This window comes from Pelecanus crispus, chromosome 9, assembly GCF_030463565.1.
Source record: "Pelecanus crispus isolate bPelCri1 chromosome 9, bPelCri1.pri, whole genome shotgun sequence".
Taxonomy (NCBI): Eukaryota; Metazoa; Chordata; class Aves; order Pelecaniformes; family Pelecanidae; genus Pelecanus; species Pelecanus crispus.
In genome coordinates this window covers 15,949,715-15,964,240 of record NC_134651.1, presented here as the reverse complement: position 1 = coordinate 15,964,240, position 14,526 = coordinate 15,949,715, and the positions used below count along the sequence as shown (strand labels likewise).

The window sequence follows — 14,526 nt, the reverse complement described above, 5'->3', positions numbered from 1 at the left end:
GGGGTTTTGCTGACAGTTACACAAAATATAGTAAAAGGGAGGCTGTGAAGCATAGATTGGGCATCTAAAAGTCAAGCCCTCCTTCAATACCACAGGTGTGCTTTTGGCAAAATCTAAAGAGGTTGCCGGGGGTAGCAAAAGTAGTCACCACATACACAGGGTATTGCACATCATAATATCCAGTATAAAAGACAACTAAGCTGTTGCTAAACAGACAAACAGCAATGGGCTACAAACCCACAAATCCTGATCTCTAGTTGCCTCCACTCTGAAAAACGGTCTACAGATGAAAATTAGTTTTTTGTCCATTTTTACAACACAAACCAAAGCAAAATCTTGACACAGTACGACATGCAGCATGCTGCACAAAACAGCTTTCAGCAACCGTCTTTGCTGTCAGAATATAAAAGCATATTAATTCTGTAGTCACTAGAGGGAGCCATCTGGCATTTTACTTGTGCTGCTCCTCAAGCGTTTTGAAACTCAAATTTCATGGCTCTGCTAAAGGGAAAGATTATTTGTGTCAGATCTAAACATACTTAATACTAAGTGTTGCAAAGAAGAGTTTGGCTACTTATTTACCTTTTTTTTTTTTTTCTGTAAGGAACCCTAATAGACACTCAAATAACCTTCAGGTAGAAGCTAAAATAATTTTGAAGAGTATTACCTCACTGAAGTAAAAGTACATCTTCGTCTTTGAAAGCAGGTTGCGAAGCTGAGTGGCAGGAAGGTAACCTTCATAAACCGTGAAACCCTGACACAAGAATGGATTTCTCCTGCTTTGGGAAAGCAGTTTCTGAAGGTCAGCAAACTTTCTTCTTCATGTCACTCTGACAGGGATGTAATATACCCTTTCTACCTTGTGGTGCAGGCACTGGGTGAAGTTGTACAGTCATGAAGTTATACGGTCTTAACATGCAAATACTATATTTTTATGGATTCTCCAGACCTAGATAATTTTCCCAGAAATTAGAATGGAACACAGAAGACTATGCTCAATTCTGATCCACAATGTGCTATAGAAAATAAAATGTAGCTGTGAAGCATTACGAAAGTAGGACCTGCAGAGACCTCTTTGGGCCAAGCGTAGAGTAAATTATGTATGTAGGTGATAATGAAAGACTTTTCTGATCTGTTTTTCTCTCAAATTCTGTTTTCTAGAATTGATCATGACTAGTTATGCCTATAATGGAACACTATACTGGGAACCTGAAGTGCACAGTGCTAACTTTGTGTGTACATATCCCTTATGGGCTGTACAAGGCTCTGGAATAGACAACATCACGACCGATTTGCTTAACTTAAACTTCTATGGTGTCTCCTTGTGCAGTGCTGTTGGCTGTGTCTGGAGGTGGAAGAAAGAAGCAAGCTCTCTTCATTTCCATAGTTCGATCAGTTTAAGGTCTGAAAATGAGCCTTGAAGGAGCTTTATGCTAGAAGCCTTTTACCTCAGCATATAAATCACAAGTTAATTCTTAAAAATTGAGTAGATGACCCCCCAAAAGAAACCGTCCCTTTCCTTTACTAAGGCTTCTCATCCAATCTGGATAGAGCACACGTTTTCAAGAAAGGAGCAAAGCGTTTTCAATTTGCACCACTACTGAAACCTTGGGATACAAACACAGCCAACCTCGAATAACCTTCCTCTGTCTGCCTGGGACAGAAAAAGAGATGAAGCCATGAGAGAGATAACACCTGCCAGTCACAAGCTGGGACTCAACACTGGTCTTAGCCAGACAAGGGCAGGGAGGCCTTCTGCCCCAAGCCCTGAGAAACATTTACACCATCTAGTTATCCCAAGAGGGAGAGCAGAGGAGTTGTGTGCATTACTACAGAGCAGCTCTGAGTATATCCAATCCCTTGTGCAAAAGCTTCTTTAGATAGGAACAGGCAGGAGACATATGAAAGCAGACAATTAATAAACTAGGCCATTACTTCCTAAACATGACAGATGTTTTGAAGCCCAGGATGCTTCTGTCTGCAGTCTTCACCCATTTTTTGGTACTTCACCTGTAGTCATATCAGGCCCTGCACTTACCTGGTAGTACCAAATATACTCAGCTAGGAGCAGAAATCCCAGAGACTGCAAAGAAAAATGCCCACTCTAATTATTTTTCATTTACATGCTGTAGGTACAATTTGTGCTTTAGAAACACAAATGGACAACAGTTTATCAGATGTTCAGTCCCTACGGACTGCTTTCCTTTGACTAGTATTGTCTTTGACCATATAGCTGAAAGCCTCTGTACAAACCACGTTGATTTTAGTAGAGTTCATCAATTTTTACCTTCACAAGAAGCCTAATCTGACAAGATATGGAAGATGAGGTGCTGGATATTACCTTAAATACTTTAATAATTTTGTCTTTCAGAATTGCCTGTGTAGAAAGAACCATTACATTAACACCAGTGGTGGTTGCACCGGCACCAACCTGAGCAGGAACCTTGCTGCTGCACAGGGTAGTAAGGAACCTGACTAATATATTAAAGACCACCTTGAAACTGGCCTGCCAGGGTACATTGGTAAAAGGGATTATTTTGCCAATCGTTGAAAATTAAGGCCTTTAATGCTCCAATTTACATTCTACTGATTTTACACTGTAATACAAAGACTCAAACGTTGTGAACACAAACCTCATTTGCAGCTATTGGTGCCAAAGAGAGGCATGTAAATCATGTAAACCATGAGCCTGCATGAGGCTGAGGGAGAGAGTGAAGCTCTCTCGCTGCCTTAATTTGTAACAGTCTCTCTTCTATCAAGGCATATATAAATTGCCACTCATATTCTTAGCTGCTGTATGTCTTTATGGATACAATTCCATAGAAGTACCTAATTATGATGAACAAGTATTTAGAAAAGCTAATATAGAGCTTAAACTTCTATGAAAGTGTATATAATCATAATGAACTGGCATGTCAAAAAAATCACAGGAGAGCCTGCACTTCCAAGAGAACCTAATCACACCGACCTGGCATGTAAGAAAGCTAAAGAAGCCCCCCAGTGAAGTTTTAAAGACTTAATTCAGCTACTTTTGTTAAGCACTGGCTTCAGCAGAGCCATGTCTGATTTCAATTACGGAAGGCAAAAATCAAACTATGTTCAATCCATTTCCTCTGTATGCACTTTTGAGATACTAAGACTTCACATGATATATCATATGCTTTTAAATCCCATTTTGATTGAAATTTCTCTCAAAATAGAAAATCTCACTTAAAACAAAATCTTTCCATACACATTGCATGTATGCAGCAAAAGACAGTGATGGTTTTGAGGGAAAAATCTTATCACCTCCACTTCATTTGAGAATGACTGTCTTGCAGCACTTACGATAAAAAAATAATTTTAAACCTCATTTTTATAAGGAAGTGCACCTTGAAAACTACCTGTTACACACCAAGGACTTTCACGTCCACTTCAATATCAGTAAATTATTTAATTTCTGTTCTGTAATCCAAAAAGTACCAGAATAAAGAGCATTAACCAAACATCTTTCAGCTTCCGGTTAAGAACTGAACAAGACTGAAAATCCAGTCAAAGGGAAGGAATATTCACTCTCTCCATCTTAAAAGACACTAGAATAAAGGACGTGGACAAGAGTCTGAATATAGCTCCTTTCTCTCACCGATTCTGTTAAAAAAAAAAAATCCATTTTAATGTTGCAGCTTTATTTGAAAGTGACTTAGATTTTTGGTAACACAATTTTTTATACAAAACTGATACAATGAAAAATAAACTTCAGAGATTCCCTAGAGCAGATTACAGGCTGTAAACTCAATCAAATGTATTATATAGAAAAAGGTAATTTTGTTCAGTCTTGTTTGCAGACCAGCACTAAGTGATCCTGAAAATGTAGTTTTACTCTATGTGCCAAAAAAACCAAAGCCTTGTTTCCTAAGTAAGCACAGTCTCATTACAGTTGTTCTACCACACTGTATTTCCAATTTACAGTAACAGTTGTGACTAACTGTACACAAGAAACACATCAAGATTTCCAACAATATCTTCAGTGAATGAAGATCAACTTTTACATACCTGGTATTTTAATGGTTTTAAAGGGGTCATGGACAAGAAGGTATTTGGACAAAACCTTATGAATTGCCATTTCCAAAGAACTCAGAAGTCCATTAAAAAAAAAAAAAAATCTAAAGCCCTGTAACAGTTCCTTTTAAACTATTTCATTTCAGCAGGTCATTTTCACAGATCTTGGGATCACTGATTATTTTTATTCCTATGTCTGCAGTACATCAAAATCCCATCATACAAACTAGCAGTATCAACAGGATCCGGGGCGGGGGTAGCAGAATCTATACAGTCGTGCAATTCTTCTACCATTCTTACCACATGCTCAGTAGAAACTAAGGCTCCTCCCAAAACTCATCTTCTTTTACCTTTGTCTGAAATCAAGTTTCTCAATAGAAAATCTATTTTGAGAACAAACTTTCTCATTATACACGCAATTCCTCAAATGTCTGATTTTTGGGGGTAACTGTACAACTTGGCTTCATGCCACCCTTGTAGGCACAGGAAAGATACTGTTCCTCAAATATTAAGGCTGTAGAGAGCTACCAGATGGGAGCAAAACACTACTACACCAACCGTGAAAATAACTGCAACTGTAATTCTTATACTTGCTGTTCTCTGTATCCCACAAAGTAAAATGGTTCTGAATCATGCAATGTTGTGCAATCACATTATACTTAGTAGAAGATTCCAGGGGTCTGTTTCCTGCTCTGTGCTAGGCTTGCTTCTCACTTTATGATTCCTGGGCTCATCAATCTGACATGTTTTCTTGTGGCTCTTCGTGTAGGTGTGCTAGGAACCTGCATGTGTAAAAGGATGCTACTCCAGTAACCCCAGAAAATCTGCAACTTTAAGTCTTCCCTAGAAACTGGAAAATTTCCCTAGAAATTCCACTTCCTTTTCAGGCTCTTTGCCATTTCCTTTCACCTCTGAAACATACACCAATCCTCCTTTATCGCCACTTTCCACCCTGTGATACCAATGTAAACAAAACCCAGCGACAGAATAATCAAGTTTTGCTAGCGAAAAAAAGCACCATACCCTTAATCCTTTGCTCCTTTTAGTAGTTACAGCAGCATTTAGAGACCAAAGCCTCATGCACACTTGTTGCTTAAAACCTTTCTCCCAGGTCCTCTCTGTTAATGTACTCTGCAATGCTTTGGATCATGGTATTAAAACGGGAAGAGATATTGAACATTCTATGTGATCACAGGAACACAGATAGTAGTTTCTGTGACTTTCTAGCTACATAAATTGGTGTGCAACAGACCGACTTTGTGCCTGGTGACATGTACAATACAGATTTTGCTCCCCCGTGAGGCTGATAAGTCATTCACTATTCACTGGCATTGAACAGTTTTGCAATAGCCACCTCTTCCAGCATCGTAGTCTTGCCGATATTCATCTCGGACCTTACGAAGGAGGAAAAAAGGCAAGTCCAGTAAAGACAAACAATTTCTCAAAAACTATTACGCCATCAGAACATAGTCAAACTGAGTTCACAACATGTAAATGGCCACAAGGAGGTGACTGACAAAACCGAAGGCAAAGTGCATCATAGAATCATAGAATTGTTTAGGTTGGAAAAGACTTTAAGATCATCCAGTCCAACCATTAACCTAACTTTACCAAGTCCAACACTAAACCAATTAAGGGTAGAGTAGTAATTTTGTGTTTCCTGGTGGCTGGATTATTTTTAATGAAAGTAAAAATTAGGAATCATTAAGGTTGGAAAGGACCTCTAAGATCATCAGTCCAACCATCATCCCAACACCACCATGCCCACTAAACCATGTCCCAAAGTGCCACATATACACGTTTTTTGAACACCTCCAGGGATGGTGACTCCACCACCTCTCTGGGCAGCCTGTTCCAATGCTTGGCTACTCTTTCCGTAAAGAAATTTTTCATAATATCCAATCTAAACCTCCTTTGACACAGCTTGAGGCCATTTCCTCTTGTCCTATCTCTTGTTACTTGGGAGAAGAGACCAACACCCACCTCACTACAATGAGTGCCTCTGCCGGCTCCCTCAATACTCTCAGGTGGATCCCATCTGGCCCCATAGACTTGTGAGCATCCAGGTGGCATAGCAGGTCATTAACCGCTTCCTCCTGGATTATGGGGGCTCCACATTCTGCTCTCCATCCCTGTCTTCCAGCCCAGGGAGCTGAAAACCCTGGGGATAACTGGCTTGGCTATTAAAGACTGAGGCAAAGAAGGCATTAAGTACCTCAGCCTTTTCCTCATCCTTGGTGACAGTGTTCCCCCCAACATCCAGCAAAGGATGGAGATTCTCCTTGGCTATCCTTTTATTGTTGATGTACTTACAAAAACATTTTTTATTATCTAACAGTGGCCAGATTGAGTTCTAGCTGGGCTTTTGCTTTTCTAATTTCCTCTCTGCATGAACTAACAAGATCCCTGTACTCTTCCTGAGTTGCCCGCCCCTTCTTCCAAAGGCAGTAGACTCTCCTTTTTTCCCTGAGTCCCAGCAAAAGCTCCCTGTTCAGCCAGGCCGGTCATCTTTCCCGCCGGTTCGTCTTATGGCACATGGGGACAGCCAGCTCCTGCACCCTTAAGACTTCCTTCTTGAAGGAGGCCCAGCCTTCCTGGGCCCCTTTGCCCTTGAGGACTGCCTCCCAAGGGACTTTCCCAGCCAGCATCCTGAACAGGCCAAAGTCTGCCCTCTGGAAGACCATGGTAACAGTTTTGCTGCCCCTCCTCCTTATGTCGCCAAGAATCGAAAACGCATGCAGCAGCCCAGAATAGGGCATGAACTACCTTCCTTTTTAATAATGTCCAGGGGGACTCTTTAATTAAGAAAGCCAAAGTGAGGATCGCCAGCCTCATTCTTCAGCAGTAAAAGCATCTGCTACCTGCTCAAGTTTAGGTAAACCAAGCGCTGTCCTTTATGTTCTTGGCAGCTTTACATTTTCTGGGCCTATTTACAAGCATTATGTCCCCAAGCAGCCAAGAAGTTTCTGAAAGCACTTTCTGTGAAATTTATGAAAAAGTTATTTCTTCTTAGTGGATAACATCATCATTGATGAGATGCCTTACAGATTAACATACAATGCTATCTTAAACAATAATTCTTAAATTGCCATTTCTGAAGTTGTTCTGAGTGTGTTCATTCAAAAAGCAGTAATTTGGCAAACCTACCAGTCCCTTAAAAACCAGACTGTACGATCACCTACCTGCCCCCCCTGATCTTCCACAACCATACTGCCTACCCTCCTTAAATCCTGCATCCCAGTCTGTCCATATGATCCTATCATCAAGCCTGGCTCCACTGATGTATCGCATTGCATTTTCAGCATCTCCTCTTGCATAATACCTTAGGAATAGGTTAATGAAAAAACAATGGGCTTCTACTTTCCACACTTGGAAAAAAAGAACACTATCAAATGGGCTACAAAACCACGTATTTGCTTGAATCAGGCTCCCACTCGGTTACTTTTAAAAGCAACTGCTTTTATGAAGCTCTGTGGGCTAGGAAAACAGCTAGTAAGGGTGATGTGCAGGAACTTAAGCATATTAAAAATGCATACACTGGATCAAGTTATTTAACTACACTTACCCTTAAAAGCATAAAGCCCTATAACTAAAGGAAGAACGAGAAGCCCCATGCATGCTCCGTTCACGCTGCAAACTTTCACCATTTTGGCGAGTTCACTGGAACCACTAACAGAACCATCTTCAAAGAGACCTGCGTGTAATGAAGTCAAGACGTGACAGGGACGCAAATCACTGACGGAAACTTTCTGTGTAATGTTGTGTGAAAAGAAACACCTCTTTACTCGGGCGCCGCGAATCTGCTTTTACTGCAGAGGCCAACTGCCTAAAAAGGGCCTGGATTCAGGTATCGGAGTGAAAGCAGCCTAACAACCCCCACTCGACATGCAGCGTACGGCGGCCCTCTCTCGCCCAGGACTCCCACAGCCACCGAATAACTTAATTTTCCCCCGACTCACAGCCTTTCACTTCACCCACGCCCTCTCCGCTCCTACCCGCCGCCGCGGGGGCCTGAGGGGCGGGAGGGGGGCGGGCGGAAGGACACGGCGCGAGGCAGAAAGCGCATCCGGGTCTCTTCAGCGAGCAGCCAATGGCGAGGCGGCCCGCAGCTCTCGCGAGAACGGACGGGAGGCGGGGGGGGCGGTGGCTGCCGCCCCCCCCGCCTCCCGTCCGTTCTCGCGAGAGCCAGCGTGATATGGCGCTGAGGCGGGTGCTGCTGGCGCTCCTCGGCCAGTCGCGACTGGTGGAGCAGCTCTCCGAGTCGCGACCCATCCGCGCCGCCGCCCGCCTCACCGCCGCCGCCATCACCCGCGGGCAGCTCGGCGCCCGCCGGGCGGTGCAGGGCCTGGGCCCCCGCCTGCTCCGCCTGCGCGACGCCTTTCTCAGCGAGCTCAAGGAGGGGGCCCGGGAGCGGGGCTGGCCGCGGCCACCCGGGCGGTCGCCGGGACGGGGTGGCCGACCCGGAGCAGCGCCCTGAGCGCCGCGCCGAGCGGGAGGCAGCTGCGGAGGATCCCGCCGGGGAGGAGAAGGAAGCCGCGACCGCTTGCCTGCGCCGAGAGCAGGAGGACGGGACCCGGGGCCTTGGCGTCGGCCTCTCCTGAACCGGGCACGGTGCCCCGGCCTGCAGCGCCAGCCGCCGAGGACCCCAGCGTTACCCCGGGCAGCCTGGCCGCGCATCGGGAGCTGCGGACTTGCGCTGCTTTTGCATGGCGGACAGCCACGGGTGGTTCCCGAGGCCCACCATGAAAAGGGGACGCGTGCTGCGTATCGGTGTGATGGATTTTCGTGTCACAGTTGGTTCACGCTTTCCACGGTACACGGTAACAGGCAGAAGGCAGACGCACATTAAGCATCGCCCAGAATACTGTCGAGATTGTCACTTTAAGTGCTTGATAAGAAACTTGAAATAAAACCAAATTTCTTGCTGGAGTTCCTTTAACAATTTCTGTCTATACAACAGTAATATTCTACATTTATATTGCGACTTCGGTACAAAAAGAGCTCTAAATGTTGATGATGATGGTGATGGGTAGGATAATCATCCATTTTACAGGCAGGTAAAAGAGATTCAGTAGCTGTCCTAAAAGCACACCTCAAGTCTATGGTAGCAAGAAGGGTTTAGGGGAAAAAAAAATGACCAATAGCGCCATCCTAACTATCAATATGGAAAAAGATGTGTCCATCATATGTGATGCACGGGGCTCGTTTACTTAAGTTGCTGTATCTAACCATACAAGACTAAAGTAGTTAACCTTCCTTCGTAGCATGTTTCACTATTTAGACCAGCTGACTAGATGCTTAGTTAACTGGGGGGGATGACTTCCATTCTTTGTATCACCCCAGGTGAAAAGAACCTTGCAAATTTTCTGAGATAGATACAGTTTCCAGCACTGCTGGTAAAATTAAACCTTCCACCAACAAAGACTTAGGTGTGCATGGATGGAAAAACTGGATCTATGGTCTAAATGATAAAGGTCTAGCTGGTGAGACAAAAGCAGTGTTATTTTCAGTCTGAATTAGTATTTGTAGTCCAGGTTCTCTTCCCGGCTCTATCACAGGTTACCTGTGCAGTGGTAGAGAAGTCATCATGCCATGGGAATGGTGCTCCATTGCATCCCTGAAGAGTTTCAAGATCTAGCCTGCTGAGATTGCCAGAGATCGTAAGTTTTATGAAAACAATTTTCAAAATTTAAAAGCAGCTGTTTAAGAAAGCTGAAAACAGTAAGCAGGATGTGGAATACCAGCTGTGGCACATGGCTATCATCTCAGTGTAAAAGAGCAAAAAGGAAATTTACTTGGAAAATATATTTGGTGTCATGCTGCTTTCATAACTACTTCCACTACTTTGTGAACCATCAGTACAAACATACATGCACCCCATCTCTTCCCCTACCTCCCCCCAAAACATGCACCTTTAATTTACAGGCCTGTCAATAATGAAGGATGAAGGATGTGGGATGAATGTGTAGGGGAGACTTAACACAAAATGCTTTACAAGAGAGCAAGAGCTATGTTCCTTAAAAATCTAGATTGTACGTTTGATTTGGAAGATACAGGCAAATCCTTCATACGGGATTTTTTCCTAGCTTCCCTTTAGAGCCTGGCATCAACCTATGTTGTCTCTGTTGAAAAACTGGCTCGTAAGACCTTATGTAAAGCTGTGTGGATGAAGAACTGCAAAAAGCATTCCTGCCTTTGTGAGCAGAAAGAATTTCAAGTGTCAGATTCGTTTCATAGAGAGAGGCTTGACGTACAGTGCATGTGCCAAATTAGTATCGCCCTCCGTGTCAGGATGTTTTGGATCCAGAAGTTCATGCAGGCAAGAATGAGTCGTTAGTTGTGCTATACTATTAAGCATATACGTCATTCTCAGCTGAAGCTCAGCGTTATTTGTATCCCACTTTAAAATCAGACTGTTCTCCAACAGAGAGCCGGGATGTGATCTGTCATTCTCACTAAGCCGATTTAATGGGGAGCGGTTACTGAAAGGGGAGGGGGGCACAGGGGATGCGGCTCCTCCCTCGGATCCTCGCATGCTCCCCTGCAACAGAGCTGGTGGATCTCTAACCCTGCAGTGAGCCAGTTCGGAGATCCATCCGCTCAGCCGCATACAAAGGATCAAATCCCTCCGAGTTACCTGTTCTCTGCCTGCGCGGCTCCTTGACCCAGCTCACGCGGGGCGTGCTGCACGCCACTGCCGCTGCCAGAGCCACGACGGAGCGATGAAAGCTGCCAGACGCACAGCGGGAGCGCGCAAGGGAAGGACTGCTGCGTTTGCGGTAGCTAAACAACGGAGGGGCTTAACGCCATCAAAATGCAGCATTCTCAAGCTGCTGTAATACGTGTGTAGCGCGTCCGCAAGAATGGAACTGTGGCAAGAAACGCTAAACAGGCAAAGCCTGGATTTTAGGATTTAGCACAAGTACTTACGCTGAAGCATCTCCCATGTTCTAAATCAGATTCTGTCAGATCACTGCTGGGGATTTCCTAAGACAGCACCAAGACAATATTACAGTGCTGGTGCCTATATTGTGACTGCAATCTGGTCTAATGACTGAGAGGAGGCTCTGAATTTTTAAGAGCATAAAAGTAAAACCTTATTGAGTCAGACCAGCTTTTGTCTAGTCCTGTAACCTCTCTCCAGCAGCTGAGTTAATGCCTATTATCGGTAAAACCCACACAATCCACAAACCCTCTGTCAGAGATTATAAGTACTTTCAAAAATAAATCTCAGATGGAAAGAGCTAAGCTTGAATCACAGTTTTGGTGGGCGCTGGTTTCATCCTCTCTCATCAGGAAAATTACATAAGCTCAGATGAAACACCACAGGGGCTGAATAACTCAAATTTTAAGCAGGTTCTATCCAGAACTGGCTATGCTGGTGAGTGTCAGAGCATGAAGAAAGGGAATAAAGAGACTCTGGGGAGCTCCCAGTGCCACTGCTTGTGCTGAAGGTGGCTCTGTGAAGAGGAAGGTCTTGCAGCACCTTTGGGCAGCGCCCAAGTGAAGTGAAAAACTAAACCATTGTTCTCCCCAAATCTAAAGGCTGTGCTGATCGCTGTCTAGCTGAAGGATGTATAGTCCTAACTGACTTCTCCAGTTTCCACTGAATAGGAAGGGTATTTGTGGTGGGTCTTCCATTGATAAGTGTGGAAATATCAAAGTCTCGTTCTTGAATGAGACACCACATTTTGTAATTGTGGCTCTGACTGTACCAGGGATTATAAGAAAAACGTGACAGTTGTTGCAGGTAAAATTGTTAGCTCGCTGCTCTACTGTTTGGCAGAGGGTTTCTTCTTCAGACCCAGCCATATCAATGACTTCTATATGCGTGTCTCTCTTCTTGATATTAAGCAGAGACCTAGGAGGCATGTAGGTGTGAGCAAAGAGTAGAGTATAATGCCTCGGATGGTTTGAGGACTCCGGAGAATGCATGAGTTGCTCCAAGTGAAACAAACATGGTATCAGTCCTCCCTGGTGTAAGCACCCAAACAGCAAAGCCCCGAGAACATTGAAAATAATAATGACGTGTTTCCACTTCACAGCTCTATTCTGTGACGTGCTGAACAGGACTAATGGCAAGATGAGAGGAATGAGAAACCGAGGTTCTTGGTGACTGAATAGGGAGAGAAATGCTAGAGGAACAAAATAAAACAGCAGTAATGTTGGGTTGCCCTCAGAATGCACTAATAGCCCAGATGACCCATGGTAATATGATTTGACCCGTATTAATTGATGGATATATTTCTTTAACATTTTAACACCAGCACCGATGGCCAGAATATGCAAGATCCCAAAAAGCATTATTCCGTTGACTGTAAAATGTGTAACTCGTGGGTGACTTCCATGCAGAGCAAGATTATGAGGATTAAGATTATAGCTGAGAAAATTGAAAGGGGTTACTATCATTTTCTCACTCAGTTGACCTATTACATCAAATAGGCTGCTCTTTTTAACACTATAGAGGTTGTCTAAGCCCACGGAGGTAAAATAGAAGGTGTCGGCTGTTATGAAAACAATGGCAGTAAAACATGCACATAGGACAAGCTTCAAAAAGTGGTTTATGACAGTTTTAATGCTCTTTTGAGAGTCAACAACTAAACCTGCCCAGTAAAGCAGGGGCATTAGAGCAAATGCCAAAAAGGTTGGCCTGTTGAAAAACCCAGCAGTCGTTACAATACCTATGAGAGGGCTGCTTGTGGGCTCTGCTAAGCTGCCATCAGGCTTTCTTGAAGAAACCAATACCATGAGAAGAGCAAAGAGAAGTCCTTCAAGTGTGTTGGTGAACGTTCTCGTATAAAATACCAGAGTGACATACGACCCAGCAAGAAGTACCAGCGCTTTCCATGGATCTGCTTCCCAGAAAGGAGCTAATCGATAAACACTATAGTCGAGTATGAAAGAAAACGTTGTAAAGAGAAGGCGAGGTGATACGAGAAGGGTGTAGCTGTTGATGCAACTTGAACATATATCCAGCTGCTGCAAAGACTTGATCACCCAGTAGGTAACTCCAGATGTCATTAATGGGAAAACAACTGTTCTGCAAGGAGAGCTGGAAAGGAACTCCCAAGGATAATAGACCTGTAAGTTTAAAATATCTCCTATAAAGGAAGAAACAAAGAAAAAAAAATATACATACACAACATTTTATTCAGTAATTTAGCATTAGGGATACAACTTAGTATAAGAGGCATCACGATGCAGAGCAGTCCCTACGCTTTTGAGACTACTGTCAACATGGACGTTTTTAGGAGCACACCGTTAATCTTTACAAAGCTTCAAGAAAAAAAAAGAAGTCTATGACAGCGACGGGGCTTCGTAGGGACAGCACGCAGCAGAAACGCAGCCACCCCGGGCTGCGGATCCGCTCCTACCCCGCTTGCAGGAATGGCTTTGTCACAAAAAGGGGAGCACGCCGTGGTTGCTCGGGCCGGTGTTCATGCGAGCACACACCCGCAGCTCGCAGGGCGGGAGCAGGGCAGCCGGGCCGGAGCTGGGCAGCCGGGCCGGGGCAGGGCAGCCGGGCCGGGGCAGGGCAGCCGGGCCGGAGCTGGGCAGCCGGGCCGGAGCTGGGCAGCCGGGCCGGGGCAGGGCAGCCGGGCCGGAGCTGGGCAGCCGGGCCGGGGCAGGGCAGCCGGGCCGGGGCAGGGCAGCCGGGCCGGAGCTGGGCAGCCGGGCCGGAGCTGGGCAGCTGGGCCGGAGCTGGGCACGGGGCACGGCACAGCTCGACCTCCCCCGCCGCACCCACGCTGGAGGGCTGCCGGGGGAACAGGGCCCGGGGGGCTCTCTCCGCCCCGGGAGGCCTCTCCGCCCGCCCCGGGGGTTCTCTCCCCCCCCCCCCCCCCCCACGCCGAGGGGTCGCGGCCGGGCAAAGCGCCCCGCCGGGCACGTGGGCGCCGCGCCGCCCCAGCCCCGCCCCTCCCGCCGCCTCACCTGCCATCACCTCGGGCGACTGGAAGAACTCGTCGGGGTGCAGGTATCCGGCCTGCGGCAGCAGGCACCAGCCCGCCCGCAGCGCGGCCAGCAGCGCCCACAGCCCCCCGGCCCGCATCCTGCCGCCGCCTGCGCCGCCCAACCGCCCCCAGCGCCGTCCCGCCAGGGGGCGCACGCCCGCCGACCGAGGCGCCGCAGCGGGAGCCCGGCGCGCATGCGCGGCCCCTCGCGCCCCCGGGCGGCCCGCAGCTGGGCACGGGAGGCCGCGCGACGCGGCGGTTACCGCACAGCCAATCGGAGCCCGCGAGCGGCGCGGAGAGCTGAGGCGAGGAGCAACCGCCGCCTGTGGGCGACCGTTTGCCACGGAGAGATGCGGGACGCGGCAGTTTCCGTTTTCTCTTGCCAAGACTACCGCCACCCGTGCCGTGAGGTCACAGCCACGTCAGAGCAGCCCCGGCGCGCCTCCTGCCCCGGGATGCGGACGGAATTGCTCGTGGCGAGCAAATAACGGGAGTTCTGTAGCCGAGACAGACAGCAGGGAAGACGTCACGGCTG

General features: G+C 46.5%; 2 protein-coding genes across 2 annotated transcripts; both read right to left on the bottom strand.

Annotated features, from left to right (window-relative positions):
* Positions 1-5,360: 5,360 nt before the first annotated feature.
* LOC104026732 (nuclear cap-binding protein subunit 2) lies at positions 5,361-7,685 on the bottom strand. The gene is made up of 4 exons (XM_009488342.2): positions 7,604-7,685; positions 7,225-7,406; positions 6,900-6,902; positions 5,361-5,432 (listed from the first exon to the last, which is right to left on the bottom strand). Exons 1-4 carry the CDS (start codon positions 7,683-7,685, stop codon positions 5,361-5,363), a joined length of 339 nt encoding a protein of 112 aa, XP_009486617.2.
* A 3,892-nt stretch (positions 7,686-11,577) lies between these two features.
* On the bottom strand, positions 11,578-14,089 carry PIGZ (phosphatidylinositol glycan anchor biosynthesis class Z). The gene is made up of 2 exons (XM_075716975.1): positions 13,972-14,089; positions 11,578-13,139 (listed from the first exon to the last, which is right to left on the bottom strand). Exons 1-2 carry the CDS (start codon positions 14,087-14,089, stop codon positions 11,578-11,580), a joined length of 1,680 nt encoding a protein of 559 aa, XP_075573090.1.
* Positions 14,090-14,526: the final 437 nt, after the last annotated feature.

What these genes read in the sequence shown, in the direction of transcription:
- LOC104026732 (XM_009488342.2), bottom strand. Translation starts at nt 7,685, where the DNA reads ATGGTGAAAGTTTGCAGCGTGAACGGAGCATGCATGGGGCTTCTCGTT. An exon ending in AGGGCTTTATGCTTTTAAGG is followed by an intron (nt 7,407 to 7,603) that starts GTAAGTGTAGTT and finishes TTTTTTTCCAAG; the next exon opens with TGTGGAAAGTAGAAGCCCAT.
- PIGZ (XM_075716975.1), bottom strand. Translation starts at nt 14,089, where the DNA reads ATGCGGGCCGGGGGGCTGTGGGCGCTGCTGGCCGCGCTGCGGGCGGGC. An exon ending in GTCGCCCGAGGTGATGGCAG is followed by an intron (nt 13,140 to 13,971) that starts GTGAGGCGGCGG and finishes CTTCCTTTATAG; the next exon opens with GAGATATTTTAAACTTACAG.